This window comes from Dicentrarchus labrax, unplaced genomic scaffold (genome assembly GCF_905237075.1).
Source record: "Dicentrarchus labrax unplaced genomic scaffold, dlabrax2021, whole genome shotgun sequence".
Classification (NCBI taxonomy): Eukaryota; Metazoa; Chordata; class Actinopteri; family Moronidae; genus Dicentrarchus; species Dicentrarchus labrax.
Window position 1 is genome coordinate 2,901,034 of NW_026136703.1, and position 14,012 is coordinate 2,915,045.

Sequence of the window (14,012 nt, forward strand, 5' to 3'; positions counted from 1 at the left end):
AAAAGTTAAAATCTCTGACAAGTAAGAGGGAGCCAAGCCATTAATGGTGTTAAAAACACAACAACAAAAGTTTAAAATCAATTCTAAAACGGACTGGAAGCCAGGCATAAATATATCCTTTTCTACAGATCACTTCCTTGACAGTTCACAATCAGCAGATGGATTTAATAGTAGTTTGGCTAAAATCAAATATCTACTATCAGAAAATCCTGTCAGACTGACTGAAAAGACCCAAATTTTCAAGTGATCTATGTCCGGTTGTTTGGTTGCTGACAGCTGTCACACCAACCTAAACAGAACAAACCAAATGGGCAAATATAGCAGTTTCTTTGAACCGCCAAACAGCTTATGTGTGAAAGCACCCAAACATCCAAACATGTTGAAACTGAACAGATGTTAACATATTGGCCTCCACCAGGTTGGAACATCTAGTAACATAAAGGCTGTCATTTGTGTTGTCTAGCAACTAAGGCAGGCGATGTCCTGATCAGATCCCCAGACAACTTCCTCTCAAACCTTTCAACACAAAGAAGCAGCAGTTCTACTCCCTCTGGATGTCTTGTCTCATAGGGTTGAGCTCAGCCACCCAACAATGGACTCTCATTTCGGCTGCTTGTATCCATGAGCTAATTCATTCAGTCCTAACCCAAAGTTTGTGACTATAGGGGAGAGTTAGATCGTAGATTGACTGCCCTCAGGTTCAGCTGCCTCTTCACCACAACAGTCCGGAACATTGTCCGGATCACTGCTGACATTGTACAAGGAGGGATCCACCTCAAAATAGATGTGATTTCCACACTCAGCTATCACTGCTGGATAGAACATGTTAAACAGATTTACAAGTATTCATTTTCTTTTGCTGAATTACTCCAAACCTGGTTAAAAATTACGATATATTTGGTTGGAAACAACCAATAACAACTAATGTTATCTTTAATCCTAGTCAATCAATAAATAGACTACATCAGGCAGAGCTTCCAAGGAATTTCTATGATTGATTTTTTGCTTCTTTTTTTTTGCCTTGAATCAAGCTTGCATGCTACACATACAATGTGACGATGCATAGGTTTTAGGGCGAGTATTACTTTAATATGCATTATAAGCATTCTAGGCTTGTGGCCTTACCAATATGTGAAGATGTTGATGTTGATGTTGAACTTTACCACCTCCAGCAAGTCAAACACTTGCACACACTGAAGGTCTCACCCACAGGGACAATGTATGATTCACACTGATTTGTCCATTGTATTTTAATATGATTACTAATTAACATGCAGATTAAGTACACAGACTTATCAGCCACGCTGGGGTTGTTCAATTTCATCAAGCTTTTAATAACTTTAAATGCTCCTCTTCCTCCACCCATTGTTCTTGTCCACATAGTACCTCGGGTCAGAATTCTTATTGTAGCACTCCCTCTTAAGTCTCCTGAAGAATGTGCGGTATAGGGTTCTTTGGAGGGCTTTGTAGGGCTTGTCTGAAAGAGATGGAGTTGTTGAGAAGAATTTTTGTTGTTACTTCAGTTTAACATTTGAGCTTCACTATACAGAATGATGTTTGTGGAGAGTTTGCTGAAAGAGAAAGGTTTGTCCTGCAGTTAAAGAGAGAAGTCGTACATTTTAAGGTAATTTATCTTTTTAGTAGAAAAATAACATCAGACACAAATTAATATTCCGTGCAGAGTATTTCCCTATGTCTTAAAATGTCTGGAGGGTATCTTTCAGAATATGCCCTACATGTCACTTACACCTGAGTGAGATCGTATCACAAAGGGATTTGAGCATTCCGATTATCTTATCATTCTGATTGCAAGGCATTTTGCATGCATTTAAACCTGCATGTTTTTTTTTTCACGTTTGTTTTTCTGATCCTGATATCCAGATACAGATCACATGGAATGGCAGAAATAAAGTTTACTCAAGTACTGCATTTTGGTCAGAGATACTTATGTCAAGGAATTAAAGCTGCAGTATGTAACTTTTATAAAAATAAGTTTTTGTCATATTTTCTGTACAGTATTTGCAAGAATCCATCGGGTCTGAATGAAACAACCAATCCGAGCCAAGCAAAATAGTTGATTTTTGAGTCTCATTCACAGGATGTCAAATACCGACGGTGGGAATGAGACTGAAACGAGGCTGTACAAACACTACCACTTTTGTCCACAGGAGCCGCCAGAGTCACAAAACAAAATGAAAGTTCCTTGTACCTGCTTTAAGAAATTGCAATTTTAGGAATTTTAATTGTAATTCAGTATTGTGGAATTGGTAAACTGCTACAATAACATCCAAGATATCGTGTTTAATCATCCAAGATATCTGTTTTTCTGTGGTGAGAATTGGGAAGGTACCGTTAAATGTATTTGTATGTATTTATTTATTTCTCAAACGCATATTACCAGCACAGTATTTGGTAAATGGTAAATGGACCTGTCTTCCGACCACTCAAAGCGCTTTTACACTACATGCCACATTCACCCTTTCACACACATTCACTCAGTGATGACAAAGTCCATCGAACAGAAACTAACATTCATACACATTCACACACCGATGCACGGCATCAGGAGCAATTCGGGGTTCAGTATCTTGCTCAATGATACTTCGACATGTGGCACCAAGACCCGCTCTGCCTCTGAGCCACAGCCGCTCAGATTGTGTCAATGTGTTTGTATTTTTTAAATACTACATGAATGATAATGAAGAATTTCTGCAGTTAACTCAACCTAATGATTTTGATTGTCCACTCAAAGTACACTGTCATGTTTTAAACTAATCTCTAATGTCAAATTTGGAGGTTTTCTCCCATACATTAAGTGGATAACAAAACCAAAAAAAAAAAAAAAAAAAAAGAGGGCAAAATCATAATGAAGCCCCTCCAGTAATGAGAAGTAGCTAATTCCCTGAAATCCTGCAGCTGCCTTTAGATAAGATGGACAATCTGAAGACAGAGACTAGCTGGCCCAATTAAATCGGTCTAATTACTGAAAGGGCAGCAGGGGCCTGTTTCACTCTGGTTCAGGCTGTAGACATAGCCCAGAGACCTGCCAGGAAAAGTACAGGGAAGGCTTTATTGTTGTTCCAGTTCAGCCTGTGGGAAGCTGGAAGATGTTCAGCAGTTGAGCAGAAAATGAGAGGCCTACTTTTGGCTTTATCAGTCTCACACTAATGATTTAACGATGATTTATTATTTCTTCAATTCCTCTTCTGGAGGACATAGTTGTAACGTATCCTGTGGATGATGTTACATCTAGTTCTGGGCCAGTATTTCACTGTAATTATTTTTTGATCCAGGTGAAATTAACAAGACTGCAGTGTAGTTTTTGGGTTAAATATTGCTTTTGTTATTACTGTTACTCCTTATTAACACAGAGCCTGACATTTTGTGTTAGGCATAATAGTAGTTAAGCACTTAAAATTGGATTTACAGTTATATTACTACAGTGGAAAATATCAAATCTTTTAGGGAAATTAATGGAGAAATTGTTTTCTTTTTCCTAATTTATTTTCAGTTTGTGGTTATTTGTGTTAAATGACCTTCCATCCATCCATTTTCTGTTGCCACTTATGTTCAGGGTCATGGTCTAAAGTCTTTATCCCAGCACAATAAATCTGAACTTAAATTATAAAATGACTTTGGCCACGAAAGACTGTTGAATCTCACATTAAGGTTATTTTGTTATAAAAAAAACTTCTTTTGAATGTCGTGACTTTGACCCTCCAAGTTTGTGGAGCACATTCGTATGAGGGAGACAAAGTCTACCTCACTCAGAGTGCTCGCTCTGTCTCCAGGTTGCTGAGTTTATGAATACTTTAAAAACTCACTGCAACCTCCATATTTCCTGACAGACCTCAAAATAAATGTGTGTTTGTTCTTTTTTTTTTTGTTTCTTTGTCACTCATTTTTATTTGGTATGGCTGAAAATATATACTTTTTGGTTGCTTCTGTGACAATCCAAGAATACATTCAAAAAGTAATACTTTATGTTCATAGGCATCCGATCTCAGCAGTCAAGTCTTGATGACACTCATACTGTATACGTCATTGTGCCTTAAGCCAAATGCACTTGGCCTTGTGTTTCCATTGAAATCTAACTTGTTGTGTTCCCCTGCCTTTCTCAGATGGATATACGACTGATGACATCGAGTTCTACTGGCAGGGAGGGAGCAACAGAGGCTCAGTCACTGGGGTGGAGAACATCGAACTGCCCCAGTTTTCCATTATAGACTACCAAACCCTCTCCAAGAAAGCTGTGTTTGCCACAGGTAAGTGTCAGTTCATTCTTTGTGATCTGTAAAATTTCGTTCCTTATACTAACATTGGTATGATTATTGAGTATACCTCTACATGTGATACTGTTGGAATCACTAATAAATGAGATGAATAGTAATCTTATGATAAGATGAATGGCGCTTTGAACAGAGGCAGGAGTTGTGCTCTCCACCTAACATACACCTACCTGTTATCACAAGACCAAAGTTCCACATGTTGGTCACATGATTACAGCTAGCTACAGCAAGCTAAATGGACCTTGAGTTAAGATTATTTTGTCAAACTAATATCCACACGGTCAAGATGAACTTTAAGTTAAAGAAGTTGAATCTTCTGAAATTGTGAGAGGCATTTTGACAATGTTGAAAGAGCCAGAAATGCCTCAGCACAGCTGGGAAATGAATAAAAATGATCACTTTCGATGAGCACTGTGATCACATTTAGGCTATATTGTTTCAGTAACCGCTTTAACTCTTGAAAACTTTGTTTTTTTCATTAATGAGTGTCGTATCTCCAACCACACCATTTATATCAACGTGACAAATCAAAGATCACACCAATCAGGTTGTACTGCTAACCTCAGCACATGTTGCTAATGGTGTATGTCTAAAGGGTCAATGGGGCTGCTTCTCCTTTAGGCTGTGAGGTTGCCCAGACTGATATTATTCTATTATTAACTTTACTGTTGACATCTTTACACAAAACAAACCCAGGTCAGATCAACCAGTAACGCAGTATAAGGGAACAGTCACACATGCGGAAATTCGCCTCTTCTCTTTGCAGCGAAGTTGCAGCCTCAACCAATAGCAAAGGAGGACCTTGTGCGTTCGCCTCTGCAGGCAATGGTCACTCTCTTTCATTTGCGCATGGGTGACATATATGTACCTTGTAATTAACATGGCTTCCTATATTTATCTAGCCTACTTCAGCCTTCCTGTACTTTGTCTTTCCCAGGTTCTTATCCACGTCTGTCCCTGAGCTTTAAGCTGAAGAGGAACATTGGCTATTTCATCCTGCAAACCTACATGCCCTCAACCCTGATCACCATCTTGTCCTGGGTCTCCTTCTGGATCAACTATGATGCCTCGGCTGCCAGAGTAGCCTTAGGTCAGTGACTTTTCCATTTTTTACAGATTGTATTTGATGATTTTTAGTCATGTTAGTGCCTTGGCTCTATATTGCAATGTGTGTCTGTTGGCTGTTCATTCCGGACTGAGATATGTCAACAAATACTAGATTGATTGTCATGAGATTCTTTTCTGACATTCATGGTCCCTGGGCAATGAATCCAAACAAACTTGGTGATCTTCTGACTTTTCATCAAGCATCATCATTAGTTCAAAATCGTACTTTGTCCATTGGTTTTTCCTGCAAAACTGGCATTGCTATCAGCCTCAGCTTCACTTTGTGTTTAGTACTTTGTTAATTAATTAGCATGCAAACATGCTAAACTAAAATGACGACAACACAGATTGCAAAATGACAACTTTCTTAGTGCAGCTTTAAAATAAACTCTACTAATTATTCTGGACTTTTTGTGGAAGATTAGAGAGTTCCAAATATTGTTTGTAGGCTTGTATAGCTTTCCTTTCTTAACCTACTTTATTTATTGGATATATGTGTTTACAAGCATTCCCAGTGTTTGTGTTAATCACTATAATGAAGACTAGTGAGATACAGCCATGCTAGCAGCTCTGTGAGGCTGTACTAAAACTCCACAGTGCTTTGAGCTAAATGCTAAAGTCAGAACATGCTGATGTTTATTGGTAATGTTAACCATGGGCACCATTTCAACGTATTAGCATGCTACGACTGAAGCTGATGTGAGTTTTGCTGGTATTTGGTCATAAACTAAAGTCATGGACAAATTCTGACCTCATGCTAGATGAAAAGTTAGTGGATTGTCAAAGTATTGCAATTCATCCTGAGTTAAATTAGTATCTCTGCTAAATTTCATGGAAATCCACCCAATAGCTGTCCAGTAGACATTTCAATCCGAACCAAAAAAATCCCACCACTTTAATCTAGTGTCAGGGAATTACCAAAATCATTAAGATACATCACCTGGGGTCCTTGAATGTTAATGTATCCAATATGTGTCAAGATATTTCAATCTGGACCAAAGTGATGGACTGACCAACCCACTGACCTACATAGAGCCACGACATTACTAAAACAGAAAAAGAAATTGTCAGAGAATGTCATGGGGACTGAGATTGTTTTGAAAGCAGGCTAGTACTCACTGGATATGATCATCAATCCTTTTTAACAGTCACAGACTTTATATGATGGTTGTTTTGTAATAAGGGCTAATAAAAGAACTCCTAACTGTCCTGTCCACATCTGCTTGTCTGCAGGTATAACCACGGTGCTGACCATGACCACCATCAATACCCACCTTAGGGAGACTCTACCCAAGATCCCCTATGTGAAGGCCATTGACATTTACCTCATGGGTTGCTTTGTCTTTGTCTTTCTGGCCTTGCTGGAGTACGCCTTTGTTAACTACATCTTTTTCGGCCGAGGTCCTCACCTGCAGAAGAAGGTGGCGGAAAAGGCTGCCAAGTCCAACAATGAGAATAAGAGCAGACTGGAGAGCAACAAAGTGCAGGTGGGAAAGGGGCTCGGTGCAGGTTTCATACTGTTTGGTTACTGATCATAGACCCCAGACACACCAAGCCAACAGTTGTCCATCAGGTGTTGTTGGGCCATTACTGATAACTGTATAAGGCTACCTGTCTATATTTATATCATTTATTTATATTATATATTTATATTTAAACTACAAATTCATTCATATGAATGCAATTCAAGTTACATGCCAATAAGAACATATTTGATCATACAAGTGATTCTTGCATGACGCCATTGAGTAAGAACTTTCAGCCTGGCATATCTATAATCCACCAATTTAATGGGTGTCTTCTTATTTTCACCTTTATAATCAGGCAGATTCTTGGTTAGTATTCCAAGCATGTGATTTAAACAGATTTACAGTGGTGTGAAAATGGTACCTTAGTTCGTTTTTGGTTTGTCTTTCCATTCTTTTATGTTCTTCGAAGAAACAAATACTATTTCTCCTCAAGCAAATGGAAGTCAGCTGACAGTGTCAGTCATGTGGTATGCATATCCACATATAAAAAAACATGCAATGCAAAGCATTTGATTAGTTGGCAGTTCTTTGAGGTGTGTCAGGCCCTTACAATTACGACCACTAAAGGTCAAACTGGCCCACTGTAACACTTAGCCAATCACTGCATAAAGTGGACATGATTGTTGGATTGGGAATTTCGGAAAAGTTGCAGATGCAGGTATGGGAGCAGAGCATTTCAGATGCTTTGTTCTACAACCAGCTGCTCGGTGTTATGGGATTTGTGGGAATTCCAACTCCTCTAAGAAAATATATGCTTTCTTCAAAATTGTCCAGAAAAAAAGGTTTCTTTAAAGAAAGAGCTCTATGGGCAGTCCACAAAGTTATGTTTAAATTTGGAGATATTTCACCCAAATAAGTGACTAAGTGACCTTTGTTATTGCTACTTATTTGGGTTTTGGCTTCAAAATGATAATGAAATCTGATGATCTCTTTCCTCAGGTTGATGCTCATGGCAACATCCTCCTAACCAACCTAACCAGTGAGATGAGTGGAGCAGATATGATGGGCGCTCTTAACGACCCTCGGGCAACCATGTTCTCTTATGACAGCGCCAGCATACAGTACCGCAAGCCCATGACCAGCCGAGACCTGTACGGACGACCGGCCATTGACCGGCCGATGGCCCACAAGAAGGGCCGCTTGCGTAGGAGGGCCTCGCAGCTCAAAGTCAAGATCCCCGACCTCACGGATGTGAATGCCATAGACAAGTGGTCTCGTGTCGTCTTCCCAATCGCGTTTACCTTCTTCAACCTGGTCTACTGGCTTTACTATGTCCACTAGGGTGGCAGTAGTGAGCCTGTGTGGCAGCACCACTACTCATGATTTGTTTGAAAAGCTACCTAGGTCTTGTACAGCGATGAAAATAGAGGAGCATTCAGTCCGTTTGTATAAATCCTGTTTTGGAATGAGTACTGGATGTCTTTTCAATGTAAATACAATTTAATATATAATATATAAATATATATATATATATAACAGAGGTATAATTTATTAAAAATTCTATCACTTTTGCTGTACTCATCCATAAAAAATAGATATAGATAAAAAAATACCGCGGAAATAAAGACACAGTAAAGGTATGGTATTGTATGGTATTTGTCCAAACTTGCCAAAAAATCTTTGGTGACTCAAACACTAGGGGCAATGATCTTTCATTTCTTCTCTTTTTCTTACCTTCTGTTATCTCACTTTTTGCATGTGAATGGAACACAAATTTTATTTGCTTATAAGGTCAAAAAAACAAGAGAAAAGGAAGCCCAGTGCAAAACAAGTAGGTAACTAAAACTGTTTTTACATGATCTTGTAATTGATGCTCATCCAGTTAATTAAGAGCAGCTGTTTGGTTGAATTCCATTGTAATAAGGTAGTCCTTATTTGGTTTAAGCTCAGTGCTCTAACTGGGTGAATATCATTGTGTTGAAATCCTTTTGCACTGTAAACCAAACTCACTTTCCTTTCGTTTATGTAAAAAAAGCTTTGCATGGCTCTACTGAGCCACTCTGTATAATAATCATTATACTGTATGCTTTGGAACAATCATTGCATTGCATTTAAGGTAAGTACAGGACTGATGTTAATTGGAACTCCACTAATTTCTCAAAAACAATGTAGACAAATTTGTATTTGATATTCTCACAATGTCTGTGAGCATGTACAATGTAATTTTCTTTAAAAAGAAATCAGGTAAAGAATGACCAATGATGTCACCACACTTTCAAAATCACATTAAAAATTTCAAGCCCTGATAAAACACGCTGCTGGTGTTGAAACACCTGGTGTTACAGATTATTGAACATTTTTGTCAGATACCAGATACTGTACATAACTGTTAGAATTGCACAGAGCTTCATCCACCTCAATGTGTTACATAATTAAAGGGCAAGTGCGAGGTCAACGTTACTCTTAATTTATTTTCCAGTGGATTGCCTTTCAGCTTATTATCAAGGCTTATGTAGTCATTAGGGATCAGTTGTAAGACCGAAGTTCAAATTTGCTCCAGCTCCAGTGCCACAGCCAGGTTCAAAATACACATTTGAAGACAAACTAGTGGTGACGACAGCAAGAGCAAGTATGACCAGCAATTAGCATACACAAAGTATATGTAACAGCCAGCCAAGTGTCCCTAGAAAGGACGTCCATATTCACCCAATCTCAACCCAGGTCGTCAAATACCAAATCTGCCTCGTCACTCCCCTCACCATCATGTACAGAAGCACAAGTTACCCTTTAGAGTCCATATGACACCCTGTTTTAACACGCGGTTAACATTGTGAAAACGTCTAGGCAACAAGACTATTGTTAGGTTTAGGAAAAGATCATGATTTGGTTTTAAAATGAGTGAAGTCACTTACCTATTACTACATGTTACCTGATGTAATTTAAAAATTTAAATAAGTCAACACTGACTTTTGGTTTCACACAGGACACTTACCCCAGTCTCCTGGATGAAACTGTGCTTGCACCCAAACCACCTCTATTCACTGTGTTACGCAGATGGGTTAAATGTTGAAGGGGCAGGATTAGCACCCTAGAGAGCACTTTATCATGTCTTATCAACCATAAGGGCATCCAAGAGGGCACTTCATTACGTTTTCTCAACTGAAAGGGTACCCTAACGGGTAGTTTATCATGTTTTGTCCACTGAAAGGGTACCCTCAAGGGTACTTTATTGTGTTTTCTCAACTGGAAGGGCTCCCTAGAGGGAACTTTGTGTTTCATCCACTGGAAGGGCACCCTGAAGGGTACTTTATGTTTTGTCCACTGGAAGGGCATTGACGGGTACTTTATTGTGTTTTCTCCACAGGAAGGGCTCCTCTGAGGGTACTTTATTATGTGTTGTCCACTAGAAGGGCACTTAATCACATTTTCTCCACTGGAAAGGCCGCCGAGAGGGTACTTTATTGGGCTTTAGCTACTGGATGGGTGATATTTGACGCCCTGGGAATGAGACAGGGCTGCCATATTGAACGGTTCCTCATCTCATAAATTATGTTCATTCCCAATGCAGGAAGTAGTGTGTTAGTATGTAGTGAGGTATAGAGGTCATGGATGGGCATGGATGGGCATGTCAAGCAAGTCTGACTTTCTCTCACAGACAGCCAGTAAAAAAATTGCATTCCCCTAAACATAATGTCTCTCTAACCATTACAGTTTTTTTTTACAGAATTGTCCAGGCGTGTCCAATATTTGTTTCATGAAAGACAGGACTTAACTTTATAACAGTTAGGGGAAACCAATTTGAAACAAAGTGATGTGCTGTTTTGCCTGCTGGGGAGATCTTATGTGCTAAAAAACTGTAAAAGAAGAGGAAAGGGGTGCCTATCTTCCTTTTCCTCTGCTGTACTTAAGTCTCCCTTGCAAAAGAGATCTTCAATGAGATAACCTGATTAAATAAAGGTTATATAACAGCTGTTGATTATACAAGAAAAGTACAAGAATTCTAAACGGAAACACATTCACATGTTGGACTTAGAAGGCTTCCCTTCCAGTACATGAAAGTTCATGTCTAATACTATGTGAGTAGGACATCTATTTCATTTAAGGGAAACCTAACATAGTGCATTGTTCTTCCGCTGGATCCTCCAGAACATCATCTGTGCTGATGTTCAGTTGGGTTGAGATCTGGTGACTGTGAAAACCATAGTGTATGATTCACACCATTTTCCTCAAACATTCAGTGATTTGAATAGAAACATTACATTCTTTATGTTCCCCGCTCTTTTGTTTAGGTTTTCCTTTAATATATCTGCCTGTACATTTATAAGCTTTTATCATATAAGCTGAAGCAGGCCTACAGCACAGACTTTCTGGATAGGACTTTCTGTAATTTGCACTCAGTGAGCAGAAAATTAGAAACCATTCACTGTAAGTACCATGTTGGCCCTGATAACTGCTACAAGGTGTAGCGTGACTTATCCATGGCTCTGTAGTGTACTTGTGTTAAAGCTGGCGCCAGCGCTCTATTTTACTAAGGTTGATGGATGGACCTGCTATGGAGGCTGCATTTGTGTTCATTCTAAAGGTGTTAGTAGGATCTATTGAATGACTTGACCTGTTGTGGCTTGGTCACTCCATCTGAATGCTCCTCAAACAGTTCCTGGACATTCTGTGACATGACGGAAAGTGTTACCATGTCCAGGTCTTCTTGTGATTTGATGCTGCTATCAATGTGTTGATATACAGGTTACCTAGGGTAAGCCAGTGTAGGATTTAGCGGCATCTAGTGGTGAAGTTGCAGATTGAAACCGACTGAATACTGCTCGCCTTGCAAGTGTGTAGGAGAAACTGTGGCAAAACCTGCGGAAAATAGAAAATAAATATCTAGAATCATTGTTTGGTTTGTCCATTCTAGGCTATTATAGAAAAATGAGGGTGTAACATGGCGGAAGAAGACCTGCTCCCTCTGTAGATAAAAACATATTATATTATATTTCTGCCAATAGAACATCCTAAATGTTACACACTGTACCTGCCAAACCATTACCACGTCACCCCCAGGAATGTACAGTTGTAATCATCATCATCATCAATCATTGTTTCATGAACAAACTGTTGGAACCAGTATTAATCAAACCAGACTACACTTGCCTAGTCATTCACATTGCATCAGTGATGTTTCTGAACCATCCGGTTGCTAAAGTCGTCAAATGCTGCAGCTTGGTCAGTGTCCCTCTTCAAAATATGACTGTAGGTATCCCTCTAGCATCATTTCTGGACACGCATATTTAATCTTGCTAACATGACCACAGAGCCCTGCGCCTCCAGAAAGGAGGAGAGTGATATACATTGTCATACTTTGAAGCGACGGCCACTGACCAAGCGGTGGTATTTGAAGAGTTGGGAATGAGAATGTGTTGTTTGTGCATTGGCACTGAACTTGAAATTGGACAGATATTGTGAGGTGTCTAATATGGGCGTAACTTCTAGGGATACTGAGCTGTTCTGAGCCCAAACACTAGCAGTTTACCACTGACAGGAGAGGCACCCTGTGTGGTTGTCTGCTGTCACACCCCCACACAGGTAGACAAAGACACGTTGTGTGTTTGTGTAATTGCTTGTACTGGCCAGAGTCACTTGATATCTCCCATATTCGGCTTATCTTGGTAAACCTAAGAAGGCAAACAATTCTTATGAGTTTTCTTTGTGATTTGGTCCTTTCATTGTTTAACTTTGAACCTGCTGCCTTTAAGCCCACAAATAAAATGGGAAATTAGAGTTGTTGGCTTTGATAGTAAAGGAGGGATCACGTCTTTGGTTGTGGAAGGGTTTCTGGTTTGGTCACTGAGTGGGATACGAAATGTTCACAGTGGATGAACAGCTCTGAAAGAATAATTCCAGTGTATTACATTTTGGCCATCATTTCTATCAGCTAACATCGTGCTCACTAAGTTAATGGCTGCGATCTGTGGCCACGGCAACAAACCGAGACGGGTCAAGATACACAAGCAGTCAGGCGATCAGATTTGGTTGTAACCAAACCAACTATTATCCAGATTATATAAACCACATATTTGGAGGTAAACATGAGAGTGCATAATAAGAAATGAGGGACAAAATCAAGCAGGTACCTATCCTTTAAAACCTCTCTTTAGAGATGTTCCCACTTTCTGAGACAGTATTGCTGATAGAAGGTTGGACTAAAAATTAAAAGAAATACTCTGAAATGAATGGTTCAAATAATGTTTTTCTTCCTCAAAGATTCCCCAGCTGCAGTATAGTAATTGCAACTTGATGATTAGGACAAATGTGAGCTGCTTGTTTTATCAGGGCTTTAAACAAAAAAAATAATAAAACCAGACAGGACACAATAGTAGCAGTGTGCTCTTTCCTCATGGCTGAATATTGTGCCTTTACCAAGAATCTCAATATTTTCACAGGGTTTAACTTAACTTCTATCTAGTGAGTAGAATTTAAAACGAATCATCTTGTACTTTTTTTAGATTAAGAAGAACAAGGAGAACCAAAAACAGAAGCGGACTCTTTAAGATCTTTTCTGGGGCTCTAAAGTACAGTACCATTATCTAAGCGTAGATTGTAGTAAGACATTCCAGCATTACGATGACAATCTTTTGAATTCAATGCTGAAAAAATATCCCCTGCGAGGCAGGTCTCCATGCCGTCAGCGTTGGACGGACGGGAGGTGGAGAAAAAAAAAACGGAAAAATAAAACAACTTTGCTTTCTTCACAACAAAGGACCTGGAGTAGGTGGACACATGTTTTCTGTGGACGGACGAGCTAATGGATGTCCCGAACAACTGGTTTGCCCACAGGCTGTGGAGGGGAGGACATGTGTTGGACTCTTATTGTGTAAAATTACTGTACAATTTTTCTCTCGTGCTCTATATGTGCTCTCAAGTGGAATGGGGTGTGGGTGCGTTTGCGTGTGTGTGTCTTTCTGCTTGTTTACGGGCCAACATAAGACACTGTGCAGGAATGGGTGTGTGTGTATGTGTGTGAGAGAGCGAGAGAGGGAGCATATGGATGCATGTGAGAGGGAGAAAACACAAAATACAAATTATTTGTGTCAACTTATAGAGACTTCAAAGAATAGAGTTTAAATAAAATTGCTGACATCTCTACCAACTA

General features: G+C 39.4%; 1 protein-coding gene across 1 annotated transcript in view; it reads left to right on the forward strand.

Annotated features, from left to right (window-relative positions):
* gabrb1 (gamma-aminobutyric acid type A receptor subunit beta1) overlaps positions 1-14,012 on the forward strand; it is a 58,237-nt gene extending 44,225 nt beyond the window's left edge. The window contains exons 6-9 of the mRNA XM_051383932.1: positions 4,122-4,265; positions 5,227-5,379; positions 6,630-6,883; positions 7,865-14,012. Of these exons, the coding sequence (XP_051239892.1) occupies positions 4,122-4,265; positions 5,227-5,379; positions 6,630-6,883; positions 7,865-8,206 (893 nt within the window). The 3' untranslated portion in view covers positions 8,207-14,012. The remainder of the gene's footprint in view (positions 1-4,121; positions 4,266-5,226; positions 5,380-6,629; positions 6,884-7,864) is intronic.